General features: G+C 61.0%; 1 protein-coding gene across 2 annotated transcripts; it reads left to right on the forward strand.

Annotated features, from left to right (window-relative positions):
- On the forward strand, positions 1–25,540 carry MOB2 (MOB kinase activator 2). Of its 2 annotated transcripts, none has more exons than XM_087822469.1 (5): positions 1–27; positions 22,060–22,220; positions 22,857–22,950; positions 24,045–24,169; positions 24,553–25,540. In XM_087822469.1, exons 1-5 carry the CDS (start codon positions 11–13, stop codon positions 24,858–24,860), a joined length of 705 nt encoding a protein of 234 aa, XP_087678595.1. In that variant the 5' UTR covers positions 1–10; the 3' UTR covers positions 24,861–25,540. The 2 variants fall into 2 exon arrangements, with proteins under 2 accessions (XP_087678595.1, XP_087678596.1); XM_087822470.1 differs by lacking the exon at positions 1–27 and adding an exon at positions 17,896–18,091.
- Positions 25,541–26,096: the final 556 nt, after the last annotated feature.

Consider the following 26,096-nt stretch of genomic DNA (forward strand, 5'->3'; position numbering starts at 1 on the left):
CCGCGCAGCCATGGACTGGCTCATGGGGTGAGTGGGGCGGCAGGCGCCTGGGCCGCGGGGGGGCGCGGGGGGGCGCGGGGCGGGCGCCGCCGCTCAAGGGCATCCGGTGCCGGCATCCGGCCCCGGCGAGGGGCGACTCCGCGGGTCCGGGCCGGTGACCGGCGGGCCGGGCGGGGTGTCGGGCCGGGCGCGGGGCTGGCCCGGCCTGCGCGGGACCGGCGCCCGCGCTGCCCGCCCGCCCGCCCCGGAGCCCCCGGAGCCGGCCCGGGTCCCCGGCCCCGCGGAGCCGCCGGCGTCGGGCGTCCGGGGAGGTCGGCGGGGCGCTGCGGGCGCCGGTCCCGCGGGGACTCGCCTCGGGGAGGAGCGGCTTCAGCGCCGGCGGGCAGCTTCTTCCTCCCGAGGGCCGAGGCCAGGCGGCCCGCTCAGCCGGGCGCGGGGCGCGGGGAGCGGGGAGCAGGGAGCCGGGCGCGGGGCGTGGGGAGCCGGGCGTGGGGAGCCGGGCGCGGGGCGCGGGGCGTGGGGAGCGGGGCGTGGGGAACAGGGAACCGGGCGCGGGGCGTGGGGAACAGGGAGCGGGGCGCGCCCAGCGCTGCGGCGGCGGACGCGCCGGGTGGAGCAGGAAGGAAGCGTCGGGCCGGGCGCCGCGGGCCGGGCTTCCCTCCAGTTGCTTTTGTGTTTCGCTGGAAATGAGAGAAACGGGGTGAAACGTCCCGTCGCCTCGCAGCTCTTTGGCTAACGCGGCGCCTCTGACGGTGCCCGCTGAGCGCCCGGAGGGAGGCCCCCCCCCCCGCGCCCCGCGCCCCCTCCAGGAGCCTTTCGGCGCCTCTGGCCGGGGGAGGCCGGGTCTGGACGCCGAAGCCCCGGGGAGGAGGGAAAAGCCTTGGTGTCCCCCTTGCGGGGCGTGGGGCAGCGTGGAGGGCGCTGCTGGCTCCCCAGGGCGACGGGTTAGGCCCACAGGTCACCCGGAGTTTAGGAAAAGGGGAGCCAGGGGCTGACAGGCAGCTTGAGGGATGAGTTGTGAGGCCGGAGAGAAGTGCGAGTGCGGCCGTGGGACACGCGTGGAGCCGGCGCGCAGGGGGCAGGGCGGCGCGTGGGTGGTGCTGGGACCCGCGGAGACGCAGCTCTGCTACCCCAGCCCTGCTGGTTAGCGGTGCCACCTTCCGGGGTCGCTTACCTCTCCCCACCTGCTCTTTATTATTATCATTATTATTATTTTTAAACCTCATTCCAGGATATTTTTTCCATTGCTTTTCAGAGAGAGAGAGAGAGAAACATGGATGTGAGAGAGAGAAACATGGATGTGAGAGAGACACACCAATTGGTTGGTTGCCTCCTGCACACGCCCCAGCGGGCCAGGGATCCAGCCTGCAACCCAGGTACATGCCCTTGGGCGGAATTCAATCCGGGGGATCCTTCAGTCTTCGGGCGGAGGCTCTGACCACTGAGCCTCACCAGCCAGGGCCGGGCCTGCTCCTCCGAAGCCTTTTTTGTAAGGTGGAAGCTGTAGGACTTGCCCCCTGGCGTTGGGGGAAGGTGAACCGAGGAGACGGAGGAAAGCTCCTGCCCGGTGTCTGGCATTGCTGTGTGTTGGCGGCTGCTCCCGCCAGAGGGGTTCTGCAGGAGGCCGGGGAGGGCAGACAGCTGTGTTTGCCTCGTTTGGAACTGTAGACACTCGCTTTCTGCGTTTACTTGGAAGGACTCACCTGGCCTCCCAGTGGGCCTGTCTCAGCCCCGTGCCCACGTGCACTGTTGATCGGCGGGTTGAGTTCACAGGGCTGTGTGTGGGAAGGACCCGCCGGTCAGCTAGGGTTGCTGAGGCGGCAGCGGCTGGTATTTTGTCCCTGTGATGATCACGAGCAGGTACTTCAGTGCCTGGAGACCACCTGGCCCTCAGTCGTTTAAACCGACCGAGGTCTGCGCTTTGTGGACTCTACTGTCCCCCTTGTGAATATCCAGGAATTGACCACAGTTAGGCTCCTAAGGGACTGGCACTGGAGGCCCTTTATAAGACCTTGGCATCCAGGCAGGCGTCTGGCTGAGGCCAGTGGAGCTCTCATCTCCTGGGGCCCCCTCCTGGTGTAACTGGTCCGAGTGCTGAACTACAGGAAGGTAGATCTAAAAGGGACAAGTCTGGGAGCTGCTGCCTCCTGGCCCCTGGGAAGGGAGGGAGTGTTCGCTCTGCCTGGCTGTACAATGGGCGGTTCCGGAAGGACACTAGAGATTCAAAAGAGGGCTTCAGATGGAGTTTGGTTTTTAAATGTAGTAGATTGTATATTGGATGTTATAAATCCTGAATTCTTTAATAATTTCTTAACTTTAAAAATAATTCCTTAAAAAAAAAAGTTGGTATAATTTCAGATGTCAAGTACTGACCTTCCTCAAGGGCTTGTTTTCAATGTGGCATCCTAGACGGTGCCCCTCTATCCCTCCCACACGTTTCTGAGCATCTCCTGGAAACTCTGAAGATGCTGGGGCCTAGGTTTAGCCACAGAGTGCGGGAGCAGCAGAGCCCCGAGACGTCTCCACTCTGGCCCACTTCTCACTCAGCTGGTCCCTGCACCCCAGCGGGGACAGCCAGGCAGCGGTGTGTGGAGGAGCTTCACCCACTGGACACCTTCCACGTGCTTAGCACCGGGGTTGAGCTGGATGCTAACCCTTTAGCTGGGTTTCAGCCTGGGGGACTTCAGGAAGTGTGTTATTTTTTAAAAACTCTTTCTTGCTCTTCTTATTAATTCACACCGTTTATCAGTGTCCACCAGGTAATTTGGAACACAGTTCTCTCTCTGTGCTTTAAATGTTGTCTATTTTGTCTATTAAGAAAGAGTTTGCATCAATCAATCTCAGGTGACAGTGTGGACGCGACTGTTGTAGCAGTAATGCTCCCTCCGTCTGTGACCGCTGTCATGACCAGGACCGTGTTGGTCACTGGAAGGGCTTTGCTGAGTAATGGGGAGGCCTTATCTTCAGCTCTCCTGGCAGCGTCTGAGGAGAGGGAGGTCCTTCAGGAAACCTGCTCGGAAGCCAGGACCAGCGCCGCACGCACGTTGGGACTTGTCTCTAGAGAGTAGCTTTGCGGTGTGGCTCGCGTGGCCCGTCACTGCGTTCCCCGCCTGGGCGTGAGCTGGCTGTGGAGGAGGTGTGCGGTGCTTTTTTCTCTCCTGACTTGCGGAGGGCCACCACTCCTTGTGTGGTCTGCCTCTTTAGTCCCTGGCTGCCTCCTCCTGGGAAGCTGCTGACAAGGTGGCAGGCCTAGAGGGGGGAGCAGCGGAGTGACGTCAGATCCCACGTGGTCTGCGGCAGGAGGAGCCCTGCCCTGCTGCAGCCTTTGGTGGTTTGAGGAGAACTTTTTGTCTTATCCCTAACTGGCAACCATGGGCACTTGTGAGTGGACGAGAGCAGCTCAGTGTAAATTTCACCAACAGAAAGCACAATCCAGAAGTCTCCATGCCTCTGGGAATAGTTAGAGGAAGCCGACTCCTACCTCTTCTCACAGGCAGAGCTAACCTGGGCCCTCCCACCGGCCCTGGGTGGGGCCCACAGGGTGATGTTTGTAGGGACATGTGCTCCCTCCAGTCTGCACCCGAGGGCCTGGACCTGAAGCCAGGGGCAGCAAGTGCACTCCAGGAGCCCCCTTCCCGGCTTCCTGGGGGACACCTTGACGAAGCCACCTCCTGCCCCCCTCAAAGCAGCAGGTGAGGCGCCAGTCAGCCTCCTGGCTCTGGGGAAGGCGATGACCCTGCAGCTTGGCGACACAGTGCAGAGTGCAAGGCCCCGGGAGCTCTCGCCGGCTGACACGTCCTCTCAGCTCAGCTGGCCTGTCCAGCTCTGCCTTCAGGAGCCCTGTGCCCGGGGAGCCCGAGCACCTGTATCTGCAGGGCCTGAGTGGTGGTGGTGGCTTCCTCGCATGCTGCCTCGTGGGCGGGTGTTGCCGGTGGCTGACCACTGAGCCTGATGGTGAGGAGACCCAGACTGAACTCGCCCCAGTCTCCAGACTTTTTTTTTTAACAGCCTCATTGAGGTATAATTTACATACCATAAAGTTTACTTGTTTTAAGTGTACAATTAAGTAATTTTTAGTGAAATTACAGCGTTGTGTAACCATCACCACAGTTTAATTTGAGGATATTACTGTCACCTCAAAAACCTGCTGTCCATCAGCAGTCATTCCTGTCCACCCCGCCCCCAGCAACCTCTCATTTTCTTCCTGGCTGTAGATTTGCCGATTCTGGGTATTTCTTATAAGTGGAACCACAATGTGTGGTCTTCCGTGACTGGGTCACATAGTGTGACTTTGTAAAGCTTGTCCATGGCGGCACTGTGACAGCTGTCCACCCACCCTCTGCTGCCGAGCTCGCTCCTTAGCGTGGAGATGTGCTTGTTTGCTTCTCCGTTGACTTGGCCCCTGCTCTTTGCTGACCACGAGTGTTGCTTCTGCGCCTGGCCTTTCCTGATAGGAGGCACATGCCCTCCACTCCGGAGACCTCCAGGTCCTAACCACCTTTGTAGTCCCGGCCCCATGCCAGGGATCGGCTCCCACCACGTCTGCTTCCTCAGGCTGGGACGGAGGCCTGAACGCGCGTGGGAGCGTGGATAGCGCAGGAGGTGGAGCTGGGGGGAGGGGGCGGGCAGAGGGAGGTCTGAGCCGGGAGCCCAGTCAGCCGAATGGAACATGCGCAGGGATCTTCCAGGTGGAGGAGGGAAGACTGTGGCCCAGGAGCAGGACCTGGGAGTGCACCGGTGTGGAGCAGTGATTCCTCTGAGAAACACTTCCCGAAACAGCCTCTGTGTGAGGGCTCCTCCCAGGCGATCGTTTGGGGCTGGGTTTGCTGAGGTGCTGCCTGGGCTGGTGTTGCGTTCAGACTCACCTGGAGCCTTGTAGGCCAGCCCCTGTGCCTGGACACTGAGCAGCACCTTGTTTGTATTTTGCCATCTGCTCTCCTGCTTGAGCGTCTGCTGGGAACCCTGCACAGGGTCCTTGAAGCTGTGCCGCTGGCAGGAGACAGGACCTGAGCCACCCCAGGTGCCTCAGAAAGGCTCTGCCGGGTGGGACCAGGGGGCCAGCAGTGGGCGGGCTGTCTCTTGGGGCAGATGCTTTTGAGATGAGCCCGGCTGGTGAGGGCTGGTGTTGGTCCTCACCAGCCACCTGCTTCCAGCCTCTGTCCTGGGCTCTCACCACCAGGTGTCGCCGCCTGCTGCCTGCCACCTGCCACCTGCCTCTTCCCCAGGGTCCTGGAAATGTGGACATGGAAGTGATTGAGAGGGAAGGGTCGAGTGTGGACACAGGAGAGGGGAAGTGATTGCACATGTGGCCCGTGGTGCTGTCTGGGTGGAACCAGGTGCTTCTGGCTGTGGCCGCATTCAGGTTTCACCTGCTTTCCCTGTCTGCCAGTGCGAGTGATGTGCGTGGTGGCTGGGTGGGTGTGCGTGCCGCTCTCATCTGCAGCTGCCCACGAATGTATCCCAGCGAAATGTGGGTGGTTGCCACTCTCGAGCCTTTGTGTTTGGCACGTCGCTGCTGTGTGTAGCGATAGTGGTTTTGCTCAGTGTTCATTGAGTGTCTCTGTGTGGTGTGCAGGCATGGAGCTCCCTCGGAGGGGCACAGCCTTTCCCTGTGGGGTGGAGAAATGTCTCCCCTCCAGCCTCTGCATTGGGCTGGCCCTGGGCTGGCAGACTGCTCCCCAGGGACCAGTGCCCCCAGAGCCCCATTGTCTTGGGGTTTGGCCTCCATGGGCCATGCCCAGTGAAGTGCCCAGCCCCGCTTTGGTCAGACCATGGAAAGGCCTGGGGGGGCCAGGTGGCCCAGCAGGAGTCAGATGTCCAGACCCCTGGGTGGACCTAGCAGTGAACTCAGGAGTGAGATGAGCTCAGATCTAATTATTGGCGGCCCTGGGTCCGGGTCTGCTGCTGGGAAGCTGCTTTGCGGTCTCCCCCCTTGCGCCCCTCACAGCCCCACGCTGCAGCGTGTTCTTTGGGGACACGTGTGATGAGGCAGTTTGTCATGAACAGTGCCGTGGATGTCGAGTGAGAGCCCGAGAATCTGTGACCTCTGATGAGCAGGGCCCAGCTGCTCTGAGCACTCGGGGCCAGCGGCCCTGCTGCTGAAGGGGGCAGGAAGCACAGTGTGGGTGTGGTGCTGGAGTGGGGTGGCAGCCATTCCCTAACCGTAACCAGGAGGTCTGGAAGGCTCTTTGAGGAGATGTCCTTGGAGCCCAGACCTACATTCTGTCCTACTGGGACGGCCTCCTACCTTTCTGACTGAGGAGATGATGGGCCTGGCTGAGTTCTTCTGTGAGTTTCCGGCATTTATAATTCATGTGATAATAATGTGTCATCTTGTTGGACCTTGTCTCCCATGTGCATTGTCTGGGGCTGACCAGGCCGCTGCTCCTTCATGGCACATGGTCGTCAGCCCCGCCAGGCTCCATGCCGACTCCCTGCCCAGGACTGAGGAGCAGGCAACAGCCGTGGGGGAAGAAGGGGAGGGCTGTGCTTCCTTGGGGTGCTCTGTGCTTGTTTCTTCTACTTTATCACCTCCTTCTTGTCAGACTCATGGTTTTAGGGGGAGCATTTGTGGTTTGCTGGCCCCTGAGGTCTGAACTGTCAGCAGGAAGGCAGCAGGCCCTTGGTTCAGCGGCAGCGGCTGCTCTCCTGAGATGGCTCTGTCGGGGGCCCAGCTGCCGCCCTGGTGGTGGAGCTGGTGCAGAGAACACCAACAGGCGACCGGGGACATGTGCAGGGGCCACGTTCTCAGCCCACACCGGAACCATTGAGCTAAATACAGAGCACTGGCTCTGCCTCAGCGACCACAGACCGCAGGCCGGCTCCTGTTAGGGTGGCCGTCATCAGGAAGGCAAGAGACAGTGCTGGCGAGGAGTGGAGAAGAGGGAGTCCTCGCGCTGGTGGTAGGAGTGTAACTGGTGCAGCCACTATGGAAAACAGTGTGCAGGCTCCTCAGAAAATTAAAGATAGAAGGACCCAGCAGTCCCACTACCCGGTCTGTATCCAGACGAAACCATTACCTTGAAGAGCTGTCTGCACTCCCGTGTTCACTGCAGCCTTATTTACAACAGCCCAGCCTGGAGACAACCTAGTGTCTGTCGACAGGTGATAAAATGTGGTCCGTACACACCACAGAAGGTTATTCAGCCTTAAAACAAGGAAATCCTGTTGTAGTGACAACACAGATGGACCTGGAGGGCATATGCTAACGAAGTAAGCCAGACCGAGAAAGTCAACACTGTGTGATCTCACATGTGCGTGTGCGTGTGTGTGTACACACGTATATGCGGGACCTAAAAAAAGAAAGTCGCACTCTAGGAACAGGTTAGAAAAGTGGTGGCCAGGGGCTGGGGTGGGAAATAGAGGTTGGAAAGGGACACAGGCTGCGGGGGAGAAAGGGTGCTCCCTCCTCTTGCTCTACTTCCCTGGGGCCCCGACAGCCCTTGGGGAGGACGTGGAGCCAGCCTGGCGCCGGGAAGGTGCTGGAGGCTGGACCCCCCACCTGACCTCACCCCTGCAGGGGGAGGCTCGTCCCAGAAGCTCAGCTCAGCTGTCCCCTAACCGTACGTGTCGGACAGCATGGCGCTCTGGAAACCATGACACACGTTCGGCCTGACGTAGAGGCAGGGCACCCAACAGCACAGCCTGCTCGCCCTCTCTGAGCCTCAGAACACTTACCGACTGAAACCGCAGCAGGTCTCCCCAAACCGCAGCCACCCAGAGTGTGTTCTTGGCCGAAGAGGAATGAAACCAGACGGAGCGGCAGAGGGGAGCCAAGTCCCTGTGTGTGAGTTAGGAGACACACTTCTGAGTGACCGGGGGACAAAGAAGGACTCCTGTGGAAACGAGAGGAGATGTTCAGCTGCAAGGTAACAGAAACCCTGCTTTGCGGGATGCAGAGGGACCTGAGCGTAGCGACACAGGTGCCTTAGCAGAGGGCCCGGGTCACTGCCTCAGAGCCGCACAAACAGGGAAGGCGGGAAGGGAAGACAGGCAGAGCCAGCGGAACAGGCAGCCTCCGGTTTTCAGGGCCTCCACCCGGCGAGCCGGTGGAGGAGGGAGGAAGAAAAGCCCTTCTCAGCCGTGGCCCGTGAATCTAAACAGCACCTGCTGAACTCCACGCTCAGCCTGTGGAGGGAACTTACGAAGTTAAGGATCAAGCAGTAGGCAGCCCACTGATACCCAGGTACAGGTGGCAGGAGACTCCTGCGTACCTGCCACGTGGACATGAGCAGCCCTTCCTGCCACCGTCTCCTCTGCTGCCTCTGTCTCCGTCTCCCTGCACAGCCCCCAGAGGAGAGGCCCAAGGCTGTGCTCACCCCCAGCCCCCTTCCCAGCAGGGCCAGGGGAGGCAGCGGGACAGCCACTGCCACTGCTGAAAACAGAGAGGCCCTGCCCCGTGGCCACCTGCACGTCAGCCTGCCGCTGAGACCGCTCTGACCTGCAGGATGGGTGTCAGAGTACCAGCCCCTCGGACCGTCCCTCCAGGCAGGTGTTACAAACACCGGGGGAAAGGCTCAAGCAGGAGGGGATGTGAGACAAGACTTTCCCGGTTTGCAAAGCCTTTGCTAACTCGTTTAAACTCATGTTCTTGATAGAGAAGCGCACCTGCATAAACAACTTGGGGACCTCATTTCCTCAAAGCAGTCTCAGTTCTGACTCGTCACCACAACCGCATCACTGTGGGTCCCCATGAGCAGAGGAAGAGAAAGGCAAGGAGCACCGGGCCTGCTGAGGCCACGGACAGGAGGCTTTGGTGAGCTCTGGAGGGAGGACAGGGAGTTGTAGGCAGGCTGGAATGGAGGGGTCAAAGCAGGGAAATATGGGGGACCCACATCCCCAGGAAGGGCAAGGCAGCAGGGAACCCACATCCCCAGGAAGGAGCAGAGAAAACAATGTAAAGTGATACCTGTGTCACCTTCTACTGCTGGACGGTGAGATGAAAGTGTCCTGTCTCCTCTGTCCCCTGCCTACTTCCTTCTTGGAGGTACATGGACCCCTAGACCTAGAGAAGAGTGTTGGCTCCTGTGTTTCTGTCTTTGTTCTGTCTTCTGGATCTTGCTGAGACATGCTGTGGCCTCTTCCCGGGCAGCACAGGGCTCTGTCATGGTTGGAGCTAACTGAGTGGGACTGGAACCGGGTGGGCTCGGTTGTTTCCATGTGTGGTTATTGGAAACAGTGTAGCAGGAGCCATGTGGTTGGAAGGAAACAATGTAGCAGGAGCCATGTGGTTGGAAACAATGTAGCAGGGGCCATGGGCATCTGTCTTTGCTGCTTGTTTTTTACCAGAGGAGTCAGGTGGCCCTTCCCTTGTTGATACATTTTGTCACATACTTTCTGTTAGCTTGTGTCTGCTGGGTGGCCCAGGGCCTGCGCTGGCTGGGCTGCCAGTTTTATGGCCCTGCACTTGGCAGGTGCAGCAGGACTCTTATGTCACCTGTATCTCATTACTAGTGGGCTGGGCCTATTTTTTTAATCCTTATTACCTTTTGTAAGTTTTCTCTGTGGGCTGCTCGTGGCATTCTCTGGATGCTGTTTAGAATCACATGGTCATCGCTAAGAAGGGGCTTTTCTTGCTCAATTCCTCAACTGACTCCATGCGGAGCCACTGCCCTAGGGACACAGTCAAGTGCAGTGGGACCCTGGGAGCAGCCAGCGCTTGGTGCTATCCGTGTGCACTGTCCTCGCCACTGCACAGCAGGGAGATTCGACTTTCCCGTTGGTGGCTGCTCCTGGTGGCCCAGGTGCCCTCCTCCTGGCCAGCTGACCCCATGGGCCCAGGGGTGACTGGGAGCTGGTGCTGGGCTCCTGTACGAGTGCTGTGGTCCTCTGCCCACTCAGGACACACTGGACTGGAGGTCAGCATCCCCATTTGCAGATGGGAAATTGAGGCTGGAGGCTGGTGCCGGTTGATGTGCCTGCTTTCTGCTCCGAGTCCACTCTCCGAGGCCTCTGGGGGGGGTGTCCAAGGCCTCTGGGGTGTGTCTGAGTGCCCCCACCTCACCTCTGCCTTCAGAACCTCCTGGTTCCTGGAGGCCGAGAAGGAGGGTAGGTATGCAGAAAGTGGGCCCAGACCAGGCTGGCCACCTGGAGCTTCCCAGGGCTCGCAGGAAAGGGAAGTTCTATCCAGACAGACTCCAGGACTTGGAAGAGTCACCTTTTCCCTGTCCTGGCACCAGGGAGGATAGGTCCCTGGCACTGCAAGTAGAGTGGACCCTCATGTCCACCAGGGGGCGCTGCCAACCGCTCAGGACAGCTGAGGGGCCCAAGAGGTTCTGGGGCAGGTGACCACCGTGGTGGGGAGCGCAGGCTCTGGACCAGACCACATGGATGTGGAGCAGGTTCCGTGTCACCCGAGGGTGCTGCCATGGGCTGCTGGAGGCAGGAGGGGTCAGTCCAGGATGAGCATAGCAAGGTTAGGCTCATGGGGACACACGGAGGGCCTGCTGAAGGCTGGAGTGGGCAAGCCCACCTCAGGTACATGCACACTTGTCACTGTGAAGTGAAGCCTCAGAGGGGGCCCCCCGCCCTGGCAGGAGCATGTGTAACATTCCACCAACGTGAATGCCCGCCCTACCGCCACACCCTGGGCCTGGGCCAGGGTCCCCCAGGATCAGGGATCGTGCCTGTGACTCCAGCAGACAGGGATCTCCCTGAGCTACACAGCCTTCTCCAAGTGGTGTTGCAATCTTGTGGGGGGGGTGGGCATGGGTAGTGGTGGGAGGGCCCCCATGAGTGTGAGGTGCCCTGTGCATCACAGTGGGTCAGAGGCCCCCTTTTCTGAGCAGGTGTTGTGTGCACCTGTCTCTGCGTGCCCACCCTGGGCAGAGATTCTGTTAGCAGTGTGGCTGGCCACCAGGTTGAGGGTCCCATGGGTGACAGGCCTGTGCTTTGTCCTTGGCTTCTGCGCACAGCCCCGTGGAGACAGTGGCGTTTGTTTGGAAGCCTTGGGCTGGTACCTGGGTGTAGCTCATGGCCTTGGACACTGACCCTCAGGGTTGGGTCAAGGCCTTGACTCTGACTGGTTGGCGTTTGATGGTGTGGGGCTCAGGGACACCTGGAAGGGTTATCCTGAGATGCCAGCTGGGAGGTGGGCAGGGGCTGAGCCCTGTGGGAGAGGCTGTCAGGGCGCCAGCCAGCCCCACAGTCCAGCGCAGTTAGTCCTGGCAGGGTTGGGCCCTCCTCCGTGGGCCACCCTGAGCTAGGTGGAGGTCCTGCCACCAGACAAGCAGAGCTCTGCCCACACCAGTGACTCCTTCATGGGCTAGAGAGGCCGGGTCCTGCAGGGGACCCTGTGGAGGCCTGGAGCCCCCAGCCCAGGTGTCTCACACAGGTCGAGCCGGGTGGGCATCACTTTGCAGCTCTGTGTGAGGCCTTTAGGAGGGGAGGGGAGCACAGTGGGCCCTCGACGGAAGGGGAGCAGGTCAGTCTTCCCACGTCCAGTCTGAGGGGCCAGTGCTGGAGGGAGAGGGAGGGTCTGGGGGGTGGGCGAAGAACATCCCTGCCCAGCGCTGGGTCACCCTGCCAGCACAGATCGTCCCTGCCATGTAGAACCAAGGTTGCGGCTTCCGTTTCAGGGTTACTTGGAAAATACCAAGGGCTGGTCCATGCTCCTGCCCAACCCTCTGTCCCTGGCCACCGCTCTTTGCTGAGCTGCTCCTCCCAGGCTTCTTGGGGGCTACCCTCGGGAATCTGAAGTATGGGCTGTGGCATCTTGGCATTCCTCTCCCTTTTTGGCACACCCACGCCTTATGCCTCCCCTCTAATTCCAAAGAGGAAAACAGCGTTTCCAATTAGACGGGAATGTGCCCTTTCTTCTTGGCCAGCAGGATGTCCAGGAGGCGGACATGGGTCCCTTCTCCCAGCACCCCTAGCTGCCCCCAGCTCGTTCCCTCTACAAAACAACCAGGGACAGGCCCCGCCAGGCCCAATGGCCACAGCAGGAAGGGAAGTGGATGAGGCCAGGCGGGCCCAGCAGGGTTCGAGGACAGAGCTCCTTGGTGGTTTTTGACCTCATGCCCTCGCTAGTGGGGCAGCCCAGGCACACGAGGGTCTGTGAGTGTGTTGCTCACCAGGAAGCTGCTTGGAACTTTGTGTGTGCACACAGGCACAGGGCCTCCAGTCTGTACCTCCCTGAATTCTCCCTTGGCCCGGGATGGGCCTGCCTGGGGGTGTATCAGCTGTGAGGGGACAGCCTGGGGCCCTGGGCTCAGGTCCCCCTGGTGCAGGGAACAGGGACCGATCTCCTCCCCATGGGCCTGAAGAGGGTGGCCGTGGGGTGGGGAGTCCTTCGCCCTGTTGGGCTCCTCAGCCTGTGCCTCTCGGGTTCCCTCCCTCTCTAGAAACACTCCCATTGCCCTTCCACAGTGAGGACACTGCCATCTTGTCATTTTTCCAGTGCAAGGCTGTTTTCTTACTTGGATTTCAGTGTTTGGGGGACAGGGTTAAGATTCCCAGTGTTTCTGCTGGAGGACCTGCAGGTTGCTAGTCTCGTAGCAGCGAGGGGCAGCCCTGGGCACTGGGCAGCTGAGATCTCCTGCCTATCTGCAGGCTCCCCTGGGCCTGGAGCTGCGCCTGCCAGTTGCTGCTCCCTCCTGTGTGGCTCTGAGCTGCCTTCCTGTGGACTGAGCCTGGGCTAAATCTTGCAGCCGAGGTTTTTATACCCGCTGCAAGGGCGGGGTGACTTGGCAGGACCCACACTGCCCTTTCCCTAGGCAGCCTGGACCCCGGCTGCCTGGGCTCGGTGCCTGCTCAGCTGGTGAGGGACGGCGGGGGGAGTAAAGAGCGACCGTGTAATCTGCCCCACTGGCTTTTCTGAGCCCCTGTGACCTCTGGAGAAGCAGTGAGCACCAGCCTCTGTCCTCACCTGCGCCCTGTGGTGGGCAGGGGCAGCGGGGGCTTCACCCCTCCCCAGCATGGCAGGGGGGGTGTTCTGCTGCATTAAACAGGGTTGCTGTTTACTCAGGGGTCCCAGCCAGCCTGCCACCACTGGGCCACCTTGTCAGTGCCCAGGCTGACAGTCGCCTTGTCGGTGCTCCAGGCTGGGCAGGCACGTGTCTAACTGATGTGGTGCAGGGTCAGAGGGGGGACTTGCCAGAAGTGGTTGCCCTGAGGCCTGGGTACCCGTGCCCCTGTGGTCAGCAGTGGCCAGGGGCCAGGCAGGATGACTCGGCAGCTCCAACAGCGACTGTGATTGTTTGAAGTTTGGCTTGACCTGAACTTGGAACAGAACGGTCTGGGTGGTGTTTGGACTGTGCGGGATTTCTCTGCCTTCTCCGTGTGTGCTACCACCCTGGCCCCTGGCGGACGCAGTGTGTAGCTAACCCCCTCCTCCCTAGTCGGGGAGCTCCGGTGTCTTGGTGTTTCCATGGTCACCTTGGTGGCTTCACCTCCAGCTTGACCCCTGCAGGTTCTCTCGGCCTCCACCCACAAAGTCTCCCTGACTCCCTGGACGTGGTTGTACAGGGCGGTGGTGGGTGTGTGTGGTGTGCAGGGCGAGCCCCACCCTGGCAGACCCCGCTCAGATGCCAGTACAAAGGCTCGCTTGGGCCAGGGGCAGGGTGGTCACCACTCCGCTGTGGGTCCTGTGGCCAGGCCCACCCTGAGCCTTGTTTCCATGGTCACTCTGGTGGCTAGTGGACCTGGCCCACAGGGGAGGTGCAGAGATGGCTTCTTTCAGTCCCTGCACCAGTGGCTCCAAAGTCAGCATCCCCACAGCCCAGGCCCCCTCCTGCTGTCTCCTTTGACATATACCCTGCGGGTGCTGCCCAAGTGCCTTCTTCTGTTGTTTCTGTGGCAGCTCAAACAAACCGCAGGGTGAAGTCAGTGCAGTGGTGACCATGGACGTGGCGACCCTTCCCCTGAGCTGAAGGCCATCAGTAGCAGACAGTTGTTCAGAGAAAGGACATGTCACTGAATGTCGTCTGACTGTCCCTAGGAGTTCCCAGGGAGGACAACACTGTGCAGCAGGTTCATTTAAATCAGGCAGGATGTGGCCCCACACATTCCCAGGATTGCTGTGGGTGCTGGGATGCAGCCTTCAACATGCTGGGTGACGCCCTGCATTCCAGACGTTGCTCCCTGGTAGAGGTGATGGGAGGGCGCATGCCAGGTGTATGCACCAGGAGCCAAGTGAGCACAACAGCTGGTGTTGGCCATGAGCAGAACCCAAAGGACAAGAGAGAGCCTGGGGGGAGAGCAGGAGCAGGAAGGCCTTGGCGGGCGGGGGTGTGTGGCTGGTGTGGCTGAGCCCAGTGTGGGTGACCGTGGCCTGGAAGGTGAGGGAAGGGGTTAGAAGGAAAGGAGCACAGCTGCCTGGCAGTTACACATGTGCACACACGCACCCCCTCACCCATGTATGCGCACACACACAGGCTAGATCCAGTTTGCTGACATTCGCAGGGAGTGTGATAACTATGTTCAGGGAGGAGGCTGCCCTGTAATTTGCCTTATTTTGTCCTAATTGAATCAACTGGGTAGTGTTTCCCCCTCTGTTCTCTGAAAGAGCATGTGTGCACGTGGCATTATATCCTTATAGATCCGGTACAACTCACCCATAAAGCCACCTGCACCTAACGTGTCTGCATAGAAAGGTTAATTTCTCTTGTATCGGTTTTGGTAACTTGTGTTTGTGCGAGAAGTTGTCTGTCCATGGAAGCCCTTTGGCCTGCTCCATGCCTGTGGGTCTGTGGTGATGTCTCCTCTCTGACCTGGCTGCATCTCCCCTTCCACCTGTCTTGCTGGCTGACTCATCAGTGTCCTAAACGTTTCAAAGGTAACTTTGTGTTTAATGAATTCACTTGTCCGTTTTCTGTGTCATAGATTTTTATCATCTTTATTCCTTCTTTTGGGTTTAGTGCACACTTTTTTTCTAGCTTCCCGAGGTGACAGTAGGTTGTTGACTTTAAGTGCCCTTTTTCTTTTTTTTAAGGTTTTTAAATTGATTTTTAGAGAGATTGGAAGGGAGAGGAAGAGAGAGAGTGAAGCGCTGATGTGAGGGTGTGATGCAGATCCGCTGCCTCCTGCATGCTCGCTACTGCGGACCCAGCCTGCCACCCCGGCGCGTGCCCTGACCGGGAATTGGCCTGTCTACCTTTCAGTGCACTGGGCAACGCCAGCCAACTGGGCCACCCGGCCAAGGCAAGCCTTCTCATCGAACACAAACACTTATGGTTATAAACTTCCCCCAAGCCTGGCTTTAATTGCATTCTACACATTTTTTTAAATCCTCACCCGAGAATATGTTTGTTTTTTTAAATAGATTTTAGAGAGAAAGGAGGGGAGGGAGACAGAGAGGAGCATTGATGTGAGAGAGAAACACCAATCGGCTGCCTCCTGTACACGCCCCAACTGAGGATCAAACCCACAACCTAGGCATGTGCCTGACCGGGAACTGAACCTGCAGCCTTTTGGTGTACAAGGCGACGCTCCAACCAACTGGGCCACCCGGCCAGGGCTTCTACGGATGTTATATGTTTGTTACAATCTTTTTTTGCATAATTTAATCAGCTGTTAAGTCTTTCCTATAAAATTTCAATCCAGATATCATAGCCTTCAGTTTCAGAACTTCCTGTTTGTGTTTTTTGGAGTTTCCTACCTTTTTGCAAGCCTTAATCTTTTCATTCACTGTGTGCACCTTTTTCTTTAAATCCTTGAATATATTTGTTTTTGTTGCTCTAAAATTTTTGTCACCTTCAATGTTTTTGTTGTGTCTGTTCCTATTTTCCTGATTGTGGGTTGCATCTTTCTGTTTCCTTATCTCCTGTGTGTGTGTGTGGGGGGGGGTATTTATGTTTAATCTTCACCTGAGGATGTTTTTCCCCCCATTGCTTTTCAGAGAGAGTGGAAGGGAGAGAGAGAAACACATCGATGAGAGAGACACACTGGTTGCCTCCTGCATGCTCCCCAGCCTGGGATTGAGCCTGCAACCGAGGTACGTGCCCTTGGCCGGAATCGGACACGGGACCCTTCAGTCTGCAGGCTGATGCTCTAACCACTGAGCACCTGGCCAGGGCCTAACATGTATATGTTACGTTGGCTGTGGTGGCCCAGCTGCTGAGGTCCTTGGTGAAGAGTGTTGTGGTGGTTCCAGCAGGCGCTCACTTGCTCTTGGTTCAGGGGAAGCCTTCTGAGGGCCTGTCTAGAGACCCTTCCTCTGAGCTGCTGCAGCCCTGCTCCCTTCAGCGGGGCCCTAGTCTCCACTTGGTGTGGGAGCACTCTGTCTTCCTGCCCTTGGAGCCGTTTGCCAGGCCCTGCACGCCCTCAGCCAAGTGGTTGGCCAGAGGCTTGGTCTGCTCTGTCCATGTTCCCTGAGTCCCTTCCCGGGCAGCCCTTCCTGTCTGGTCCCCACCGTGCACACTCCAGCAGCCCCAGCTGTGTGCTCACCTCCATACCAGCCTCCAGTAGGCAGCAGCTGCTCACCACCCAGCCCTCCCCTGCCTGCCAGGGCCTGGCCTGTGCCTCAGCTGGTGGTCAGCGTCTGCAGCCACTGGCTTTGTATTTCACCCAGTTTGCAGGTGGTGGTGGTGGTGATGGTGATCCAGGCCCACATCAGTTTCTCCATCATCTCAAAAGTGGGAATGAGTGTCCCTTGGCCTTGTGCTCCCCACATGTTGGCATTGAGTGTCTTGTAGCTCCCTAGATATTCAGGAGCTCTCAGTCCCGATCCTCAGAGCCCTCTTGCCTCCCTGTTCAAGGCTCTTTACACCACTTTATTTCTGCCGTGTTCTGTGTCTGGGGCACATTACAGACAAGCCCAGGGGAAGTTGCAGTGACCCACGGGCAAAGGGCCAGAGTGGGGGCGTCGGGAGGGACGGGGTGCAGCTTGATCTGCATGCAGACGTCTGTGTCGCCGGGGCTGAGGTGTACAGATGTGCACACGTGTCCAGTGTGCTGTCAGCCGAGGGCCAGCAGCAGCGTTTCACTGGTGCCGGGGTCAGGGTTCATTTTTCCCCGGTGGAAGGAGCCAGGGTAGAAGAGGCTGGTTCTAGGACCAGGGCAGGGAGTGAGACATGGTGAACCTAGAAGCACCTTCAAGTGCTCAGATTCTAGCTGCCTGGGCTGTGGCCGTCCCAGTGGTGTCTGTCCCCGGACGCTCTGGGTGGCTGTGGGGATGCCGTTCTGTGGGGGGCCGGTTTGCCCTGGTCCTCATGGGCAGCCAGTGTTCTGTGTGTGGTGTCCCCAGGACAGAGGCAGCCTGTTGATTTGTCTTCGAGGTGGCTTTGGAGTTGCCACAGTGCAGAGCTGGGTTGAACCTGGACAGGTGAGGAGGTCGGAGGGCCCTTTGTGGGTTGTGGCCTCGGGTGGAAGACAGGGCTGAGGTGGGTGGGGATGTGAGCACAGGGCCTTGGCAGACCTGTGGGGAGGCCTGGCCATGCTTCTCCACACCCACTGGAAGGTGCTGTGGATGTCCCCTCCAGGCCTGCTGCCCTTGGCGGCTGCAGAGGCGGCCTCTGCCCTGGCTAGCTCGTGCCTGGTAAGAATGCCCCAGAGCCTGCCAGCCTTGTTTTACCAAGGCTGTCCGCATGGGGGTGTGCCCGAGCCCGGCTCCACTCTGCAGGTGACAGCGGCCTGTGACTGTAGCCCGCTGGGCACCCACTGGTTTCTTGGGCTGCTGTCGGGCCAGGGGTGCTGTCAGCCCAGGAGCTCCTGGGCAGAGCTGCCCCCACTCTTGAGAAGAGCTCTCCCAGCTGCTTCAGAAGTGCCTGGAGGTGCCACCCAACCTCACTGACGGGTCCTCCCCTGGGGCTTTGCCCTCCCTACACAGCACCCGCCCGCAAGGCGCCACTTTGAAAAGTCCATGGAGACACGCCCTCCTCTAACCAGACTGGCCGCCTAGGCCATGAAAGGAGCAGCTGTGTGTCTGCCAGGCAGAGCCCTCCTTCCCCTGCGTCTTCATTGGCTGCTGTCCCTGGCCCCAGGCTGCCCGGGGAGGGAGGGAGCAGCGTTGGTGCCAGGGCTCCCACTTCCCTCTCCACCTCAGCATGCTGGGGGACCAGAGCAGCCTCCCTGCAGACCGGGCTTTGCTCAGCCAGCCCCCCAAGACTGGACTCAGCTGCAAAATGGTGCTGCAGGCAGTCGGCAGAGTGCTCAGGTGAACGTGGGGGGTTGGGGTGGCCACTGAGGGTGATCATCTGACTGTCCTGAGTCCCTGCCCCAGGATGGCTGATGGGCCAGCTGCCCGTCAGCAGGGTTTGGTCAAGAGCTTTGTTTGCAGGGAGGTTCCCCCTAAATGCCTGCACTTCCTGCTGCCCCTGAAAGGGAGTTTTCCCCAGCAAGTGGAGAGCGTGCATCTGGGAGGTGAGGATGGGCCCGCTGCTTAGTCTTTCTGGCCTCAGCAGTTCTGCCTTGTCCTGTCCCCTCCGAGCCCACTGGACAGGCCCTTCGCCACTGGGGTGTCTGGCCTGTGACCTTAGCCGTGGGCAGCCAGGGTGCCCAGCGTAGTCGTTCACACCTCTTCTGACCCTCACGGGTCAGGGAGACACCCCCCCCCCCCCCCCCCCCCCCCCCCCCGCACAGGTCAGGGGAATCTACCCCCGGGTCAGGGGGACCCAGGGCAGAGCCTTTCCTGTCCGAGGGGAAGAAGCCGTGTTGGGCATTTGGGGGAGCGTGAGAGTGCATGTGTGCATGGGGGTCAAGGGGCCAGAGCTCAGCCCCAGCTGGAAGTGTGGGGCCCTCGGGTCAGGAGCAGCCGTCCTAACTCAGAATGTGTCACAGTTGAGCTCAGGCAGGTTTCCATCAGCGTAATTCTAGTGGCTCCTCATTTTTACAATGAAAGTGTCCTTGCTTTTCCAATTCTGCTTTTAATCGTAAGCTAACAGGCCTCGTGGTGAAGGTCCGCAGTGAGGGCCACGCCTCACGGGTGGTGGTCCTGGTGAAGGGACCGATGAGTTAGAACCTGTGAGTGTCTGTGCTTCCAGCCATCTCTGGACACCTGGTGTCCACCTTTCCTTCCATAGCAGGTCAGCCGTGTCCCACACGAGGCTCACGATGAGCTGCAGGGGGAAACCAGAGACCCGCCGCCAGCTGCCACAGCTGTGCCCGCGTCATATCACCAGTGGGATTTGGAAAAGTGGGCAAGATGGCAGCAGGTCATTGGTTCAGGTCGGGAAAGTGACCGCCTTGGACAGGTCTGTGCATGCCTGTGTGCACTGTGGGTGTGTACATGCCCATGTTCACGATGGGAAAGGGCTGAGCGCCGAAACCAGCCCCGTGGAGGACAGGGCAGAACACATCTTCTGAGCTGTGATGTTGTGCGACTGCAGAGGTCCTGGCGAGCTCTGTGGGAGACCGAGGCCATTCTCATTCTCACTGAGGGCCTGGGAAGACTCTAGGGGAAGGTGACAGCTCCGCCAGGTGTTAGAGAGTGGAACCTGTGGTCTGAGCACAGTGGCTGCAGTTTGGGGTCAGTGGTGCTCGGTGCTCGCAGCTCCTGACCTGCCTTCCTCTGGCGGCCTGTGGTCAGTCTCCCTCCAGGTGCGGCATTGGCCTGTGAAAGCCGCTTTGTTTGGGCCGTCAAACCAAGAGAAACAGCATGGTAGCTGCAGCCCGTGGAGGTCAGGGGTCCCGGGGTGTCTTCCCAGGCTCTGTGCCGTGGGGGTGTGGTGGCAGCAGGCCAGTTGGGTCCCGAGAAAACGTCAAGGCCAGGAACCTCCAAGCATCAGAAGGACAGTTTTCAGGCCCCACCCCAGGGCCCTGCATTAGAAACTCAGGGGTCAGGATGGCGGTAAGCCTCCATGATCACCTGCCCCGCGGGATGAGATGCCTATGGGAGGTGGAGAGTCCCAGTGCCAGCGGTCCCTGCATGTCTGTGCCTGGCATTAGGGGCGACAGGGCCAACCCCACATCTCCGGCCAGGGCGGGGGCTGCACAGCCTGCTGAGTCCCTCCCAAGTCTGTGCCCTGCCGTGTCCTGGGGAGGAGGTCTGTAGGAGCCTGGCTGTCCTGTCACCAGAAGCAGGTGGGGCCTTGAGCCCCTTTATTTCTCCCCCCGACTCTCCCCACACTGCCCACATGGACAGCTGTTTCTCAGGCCTGAGCCCAGGACCCGGGATTCTGAGCCTGTGCCCCTGCCCTGAGGTTGAGGTAGCCTGGAGTGAGGAGTGGCAGAGGCTCAGGGTGGCATCCCGCTGGCCCTGTCTTCTCAGTCCCCAGCAGCCACCCTCTCCCTGGGCCCCCCTTCTTAGACCACCAACAGCGCCCCTTTCCGTGGAGCGGTGTCTGTGGGCCCCCCAGCACCTGTGAGCACTGGTCCACTGCTCACATACCCACAGGTTCCTCTAACCCTGCTTCACACCCCAGACCTTCCCTCCTGCTCCGTCCCACATCCCAGGAGGCTGTCTCCAGACAGAGCCACCTCTGGTCCTTCCTGCTCTCAGGGCCTCCACGGCACCCCTTCCAGATCTGCCTGCATCTGTTGCCTGGCCATGACCCGAGCTATCTCAGCATCCTTGAGGGATCGCGCACACAGCAGGCTAAGGGGGACCCCAGGAAAAAAGGGGAGCACACTCACTGTGTGCCTGGGGACCACCAGCCCTCGCCCAGAATGACCGGTGCCTTCAAGCTTCATCCTGTTTTCTAAACCTGGACGTTATTTGTGCCCGTGTGCAGCATCCCTGCCTGTGCGCTAGCTGGCCCACCAGGTAGGGTTGGGATCCCAGGTCAGGTTTGTCCCGCCCGTCCCCAGAACACGGTGGCCGGCCTGGCACTGGCCACTCCAGCACTGCCCCAGAGGCCAGCTCATGTCGCCTTTTAAGGCGAAGATCTGCTGTGAGAAGCTGAAGGAAAACATTTCCCTGGCATCCGGGGAGCATTTTTTCTTCCTGTTCCTCAAATAAACCACCAGCTGCTTTCAACACAGAACAGAAAAAGGGCCAGGTCAGGAGCTGCAGAGACCTCTCACCCCCACAGCCCCCCGCCGTGTGCTCCTGGCCAGGGCAGTCGGGAGGGCCGCCAAGTCCCCAGGTGGGCAGCGCCTGGCTCCTCCGCAGGTCTGAGGATCCTGAGAGCGGGCGGCTGGGGCCAAGGAGGGCGACCTCGGGGCAGTGGGCCCACGGCCACCCCAGGGTTCTGCCCAGGCGGCTCCAGTGCGACCAATGCAGTGACCTGTGCCACACCCAGCCTGGCCCGCATCTCCAGCCTCAGTTCTGGGCCGCTCCTGGGGCAGTTTTCCTTTTTGGAGACGTGCCCTCCCCTTGCCAGCCTCAGTTGCAGGTACCGTAGCCCACCTCTGGCCTGGGCAGTGGCGGGTGGCTGGCTCTGGGGCCTCGGCCTCCCGCTGAGGAGGGTGTGCGGCCCCTTGGCACCAGAGCGTGCTGGCTCGTGGTGTTAGCTGCCGACGTGCACTCTTCAGATGGAGACGAGGCGTTTTAGGAGTGAACACTTGCTCACTCATGAGAGGACCACGCAGGCCTGCTCCCCGCTGGCCAACAGCACGATTTCGTGGAGAACCATCCTCCTAAACAAGACGCAGTCTCAGTGAGGACTGGCCATTTCCACAGGTTCTGTAGCACCCGCCTGGCACCCTCTCTCCCAGGACACCTGCTCCTGCCCTCGGAGGGGGCACAGGCACGGGACAGGTGTGCAGATGGGCCTGCAGCCGTGGTGACTGGGGCGGGGGTGTTGGCAGGCAGCAGGTGCTCAGTCAGGGGCTGTCGGGTCAGGGGTGCAGGACGCCTACCCTCCCCTGACCAAGGGTCAGGGTGAGTGATGCCCGGCCCTGTGTCCTGCGTGTTGGTCCTGCCTTGGGAGCCCAGGTCTTAGGCGTGGGCCAGGCTGGCTGCAGGGCTGCATCGTCATACGTTGGGGGAGCTCAGAGCCCAGGCTCGGCCCCGTGGCGTCAGGCACCAGCTTGAGTCTCTGTCCCTTCCCCTGCACTGGCAGGACGGCTCTGCCGGCCAGATGGTGGCTGGGCGGCGTGTGGTGCCGGTGGGAGCGGAATCTCCAGGGCACCTCCCGGAGACCTTGGTGTCCCACCAAATGGGGGCAGCCCTGCTGTCTCCGGGGCCTGTCATGGACTCCACGCCTGCACCGCTGTGTGGTGACTGCCCCCTTCTCCCCGCAGGAAGTCCAAGGCGAAGCCCAATGGGAAGAAGCCGGCGGCGGAGGGGAAGAAGGCGTACCTGGAGCCCGAGTGCGCCAGGGCCCGGATCACCGACTGTGAGCTCAGGGAGCTGGTGCTGCTGCCCCGGGAGATCGACCTCAATGAGTGGCTAGCCAGCAACAGTGCGTGGGGACGGTGGGGACGGTGGGCAGGGCCAGCGGATGGGCCGGGGACCAGCAGGGAGGCAGTGCTGAGGTGCTGCAGAGGGTGTGCTGTTTGGGTGGCCCGGCCTCACTCCCCTAACTGCACAGGTCGGCTGAAAGCAGAGCACGGGTGGCTGCCCTCGGTGTTGAGGGCCTCGGTGCAGGTCCTGGGCAGGCCTGGGCTCAGGGCTCAGAGGATGCCACACGAGCGTCACCTGCACATGTGGTCGGACCCTACCGGGAACCAGCTCTTCTCTGAAGGGTGGGCTGGAGGGCCTCCTGTTTAACCAGTGCCCAGCGGCACCCCACCCAGCTCGTGTTTGTGAGAGCAGGGGTTCGTGGCCCTCGCTGGGGTGGGATGTTTGCCCCACCCTTTGTGGGGGCTCAGTCTCTATGGCACCAGCCAGCTGCCCAGCCTGGTGCCTGCTGTCCAGGCCTGTGCCTGCCTGTTTGGCGGTGGCTGGCGGCCATTCCCAAGGCTGGGGCTCCGTGCAGGGCCTTCGTCTCTGGTCTGTGAGACGTGCTGGCTGCTCCAGGTTCAAGCACCGAGGACTCACCCCAGGCAGTGCTGCGTCTGAGGTGGTGGTGCTCATGCCCGCTCTTCTCTCCTCACAGCCACCACGTTTTTCCACCACGTCAACCTGCAGTACAGCACCATCTCGGAGTTCTGCACGGGGGAGGCGTGCCAGACCATGGCCGTGTGCAACACGTGAGTGCCGCCTGATGCGCCGGGCCTGGGGACTCGGGAGGGCCGTGGGCCGTGGCCTGCTGCTGTGCGTCCACCTCAGACCCCCTCACAGCGTCCACGCGTGTTCCCCCGTCTCTCAGAGCCCGCTCGCACGGTGTCCATGCAAGGTCTCCCATCTCTCAGACCCCACTTGGGTGGGGCCTGTGATCAAGTCGGCCTGCACCGGACCGCGGGCCACAGAAGGTCTGTGGAATAAAATGGCACAGGGGAGGAACAGGGGAAGCAGTGTTCCTCGTTCCAACAGATGGGCCACCGGTGTCCCGGGGGAGCTGTCCTCAGGCCTCACCTGTCCCAGTTTGCAGCCACACTTGTCTTTCTGAGACTCTGACACCTGTGCCAGGGGCACCCCCACGTCAGCAGAGGGGTGGGGAGCACAGGAGCAGGTGCACGTGCCCCTGTGGGCCCCGTCCTGCCAACCTCCTTCCCGGAGTCCACCTGGCGGGGGACCCACAACCCTCGGGAGGGGAGAAGGTTCCTTTACCTTCTCACAGAGCCGCCTGTGGAGAGGCGGAGGCTTCTCGGGGGACAGGGCTTTTGCGAGGGCCAGGCCTCGAGGGAGACGGGAAAGCGGGGCCTCTTAAAATGACACAAATCACACGATTCTTTAAAACAGCGACTTTCAGCCGGTGCCGCAAGAATTTCTACAACGCGCCACACCTGCCTGTTAGTCGGGGGCACTGGTCTCTTGTCCCTGAGATTGTCAAGTAAGAAAGTGGCAGCAGCTAGCACAGCAATAGCCGTCCTGTGTGAATGAGTCCGAGTTACACCTGTATTTTTTGTCAGATTGGCAAAAATGTGTTTTTGTGTGCCGTGGGGTTTCAGTGTTTAGTTTATGGGCCCTGAGGTGAGGGAGGCGAGAGCCGCTGCTTTACGAGGATGTGACGCCTCAGTGGAGACGGCCCCTCCCCGGGCCGGCCCCCGTCAGACCCCGCTGCAGGGGCCCACGGCTGTCCCTGGGCCTGGGGAGCAGGCTGGGTGCCGCCTCCGACTGCAGCAGGGCCCTCAGCCCCGGACGGCGCTGTGGCGGGGTGGTGCCTGACCGCCCGTCCCCACAGACAGTACTACTGGCACGACGAGCGGGGGAAGAAGGTGAAGTGCACGGCCCCCCAGTACGTCGACTTCGTCATGAGCTCTGTGCAGAAGCTGGTGACGGACGAAGACGTGTTCCCCACGAAGTACGGTAGGTCGCCGGGCCTGGCATCAGGGTGCCCGGCCCCTGGGACCTGCGGCCAGTGAGCTGCCCCGTGGGAGTGAGGCCCGGCCGGGCTCTTGCCCATCCCGGCTTCCAGGGGCCTCGCCTCACCGGTGCAGGAGGACCCGTGTGCCTCTCCTGTGGGGCCCTGGGGCCCAGTCCAGGTTTGGGTGGCATGCGGCGGGTCTCGGGCCCTGGTTGCAGAGGTAGCCCCGCAGGCGTAGCTCTCGGGGCTGGGACGGGTCACTGGCGGAGGGAGGTCAGAGGGCTGCTTGGTGAGGGCCGTGGGCTGGGGCCGGAGCTGGGGGTGGGTCCAGGTCCGGGTCCCCTGCCCAGGGGGCGCCCGGGTGACGGCGCCCGCCTCTCGGCAGGCCGGGCGTTCCCCAGCTCCTTCGAGGCCCAGGTGAGGAGGATCTGCAGGCTCCTGTTCCACGTGCTGGCCCACATCTACTCCTGCCACTTCAAGGAGACGCTGGCCCTCGAGCTGCACGGACACTTGAACACGCTGTACGTGCACTTCCTCCTCTTCGCCCGCGAGTTCAGCCTGCTGGACCCCAAGGAGACCGCCGTCATGGACGACCTCACGGAGGCGCTGTGCAGCGGGGCCGGGGGCGCGGGCGGGAGCGGGGCTGGGGCTGGCGGGGCTGTGGGCGCACAGAACCACGTGAAGGAGAGGTGAGCCACGCGGCCCACGGCGTGCGCGTGGCTGAGGGGCACACGGGCCTGCGTGTGTCCCCTGTGGGTGCGCCTGCCGGGCACGCTTGGCAGAAAGTCTGAGGGGGCCACCGCCCGGGCCGGGCGCGTGGGGCATGGGCCCCGGAGCTGGTGGCCGCCTGCTGCCTGCGCCGTCCCTGTCGGGTGGACAGGTGCGCTTGTGAGAAGCACCTGGGACTCCTTCCTCGCTCAGCACCCACGGGACTCTGCTCTGCTCCCTCCTGGGGCTTCCTCCCTTGGTCCTCTCTGCGGCCGCCCCCTTCCCGGGCTCTGCCGCTCTGAGAGGGGTCACGAGGGAGGCGGCTCCCTCCTGGCCTTGGGTTGCAGACCTCGGGGTGCACTGGGTTCCGTGGTTTCAGGGTGGCTTGTTTAGGCTCCTCCTGCCTCTCCCCTTCGCTTTCCCAACCGTGCCTGGATCTCAGCTGTTGGTGGCTCCACGTGGGGGGTGAGGGGGAGGCCGGTGGCACTCTGTGGGGCCCCCCTGAGCCCATGTCCTTCTCCTGCCCCCGCCACCCAGGAGGGATCCCTGAACTAGCCAGGCTCAGGGCCGAGGTGCCGGGGCGCAGCTGTGTGCAGATGCGCTGTTGGCAGAGGGCGGAGCCTCGCACACTCTGCTCGTCTGTTTGGTCGAATAAAACGAATTCTCTCAGGTCAGCGCCTGTGTGTGTCCTCAGCGTCTCCGGGACCCGTGCTCAGGGTGGTCTGTTTCCCTCCCTTTGTCCCCCCACCCCACCCCACCCCACCCACCCGTGTTCCTGCACGACCCAGGGGCCAGGTCCCTCCGTGTGGCCTCGGGGCTGAGAGGCTGTGGCCAACGGTGCACGTGGTCTGCAGCAGGGCCACGGGAGGGCGGGCACACCTGTGTCACATCCCCGGACGGCCTGGTCCACAACCTGTGCTGGGCCTCTCCATGCAGGTGGCAGGACCCTAGAGCGTGGGCAGGAAAAGGCCGGGTGGCTTCCCTCCAGCCTGACAGGGCCGGCACTGCAGGAGCCCTGCCGGGGGGCACAGGAGGTCGGGAGGGGGCAGTGCATACACCTGGCGGGGCAGGGGGAACGGGGCAGGGCTGTGTGCCCTAAACGGAACCCTAGAGCCTGTCCTGCTCCTGTGGGCGGAGAGGAGGGGCTCTGGCAGGTCCCCCACCCTGTCTCATGTCACACCTGGTGATGCAGGGCAGCCTTTTCTGGTGGGTGGTTTCAGT

Source organism: Miniopterus natalensis, chromosome 11 (assembly GCF_054644295.1).
Source record: "Miniopterus natalensis isolate mMinNat1 chromosome 11, mMinNat1.hap1, whole genome shotgun sequence".
Taxonomy (NCBI): domain Eukaryota; kingdom Metazoa; phylum Chordata; class Mammalia; order Chiroptera; family Miniopteridae; genus Miniopterus; species Miniopterus natalensis.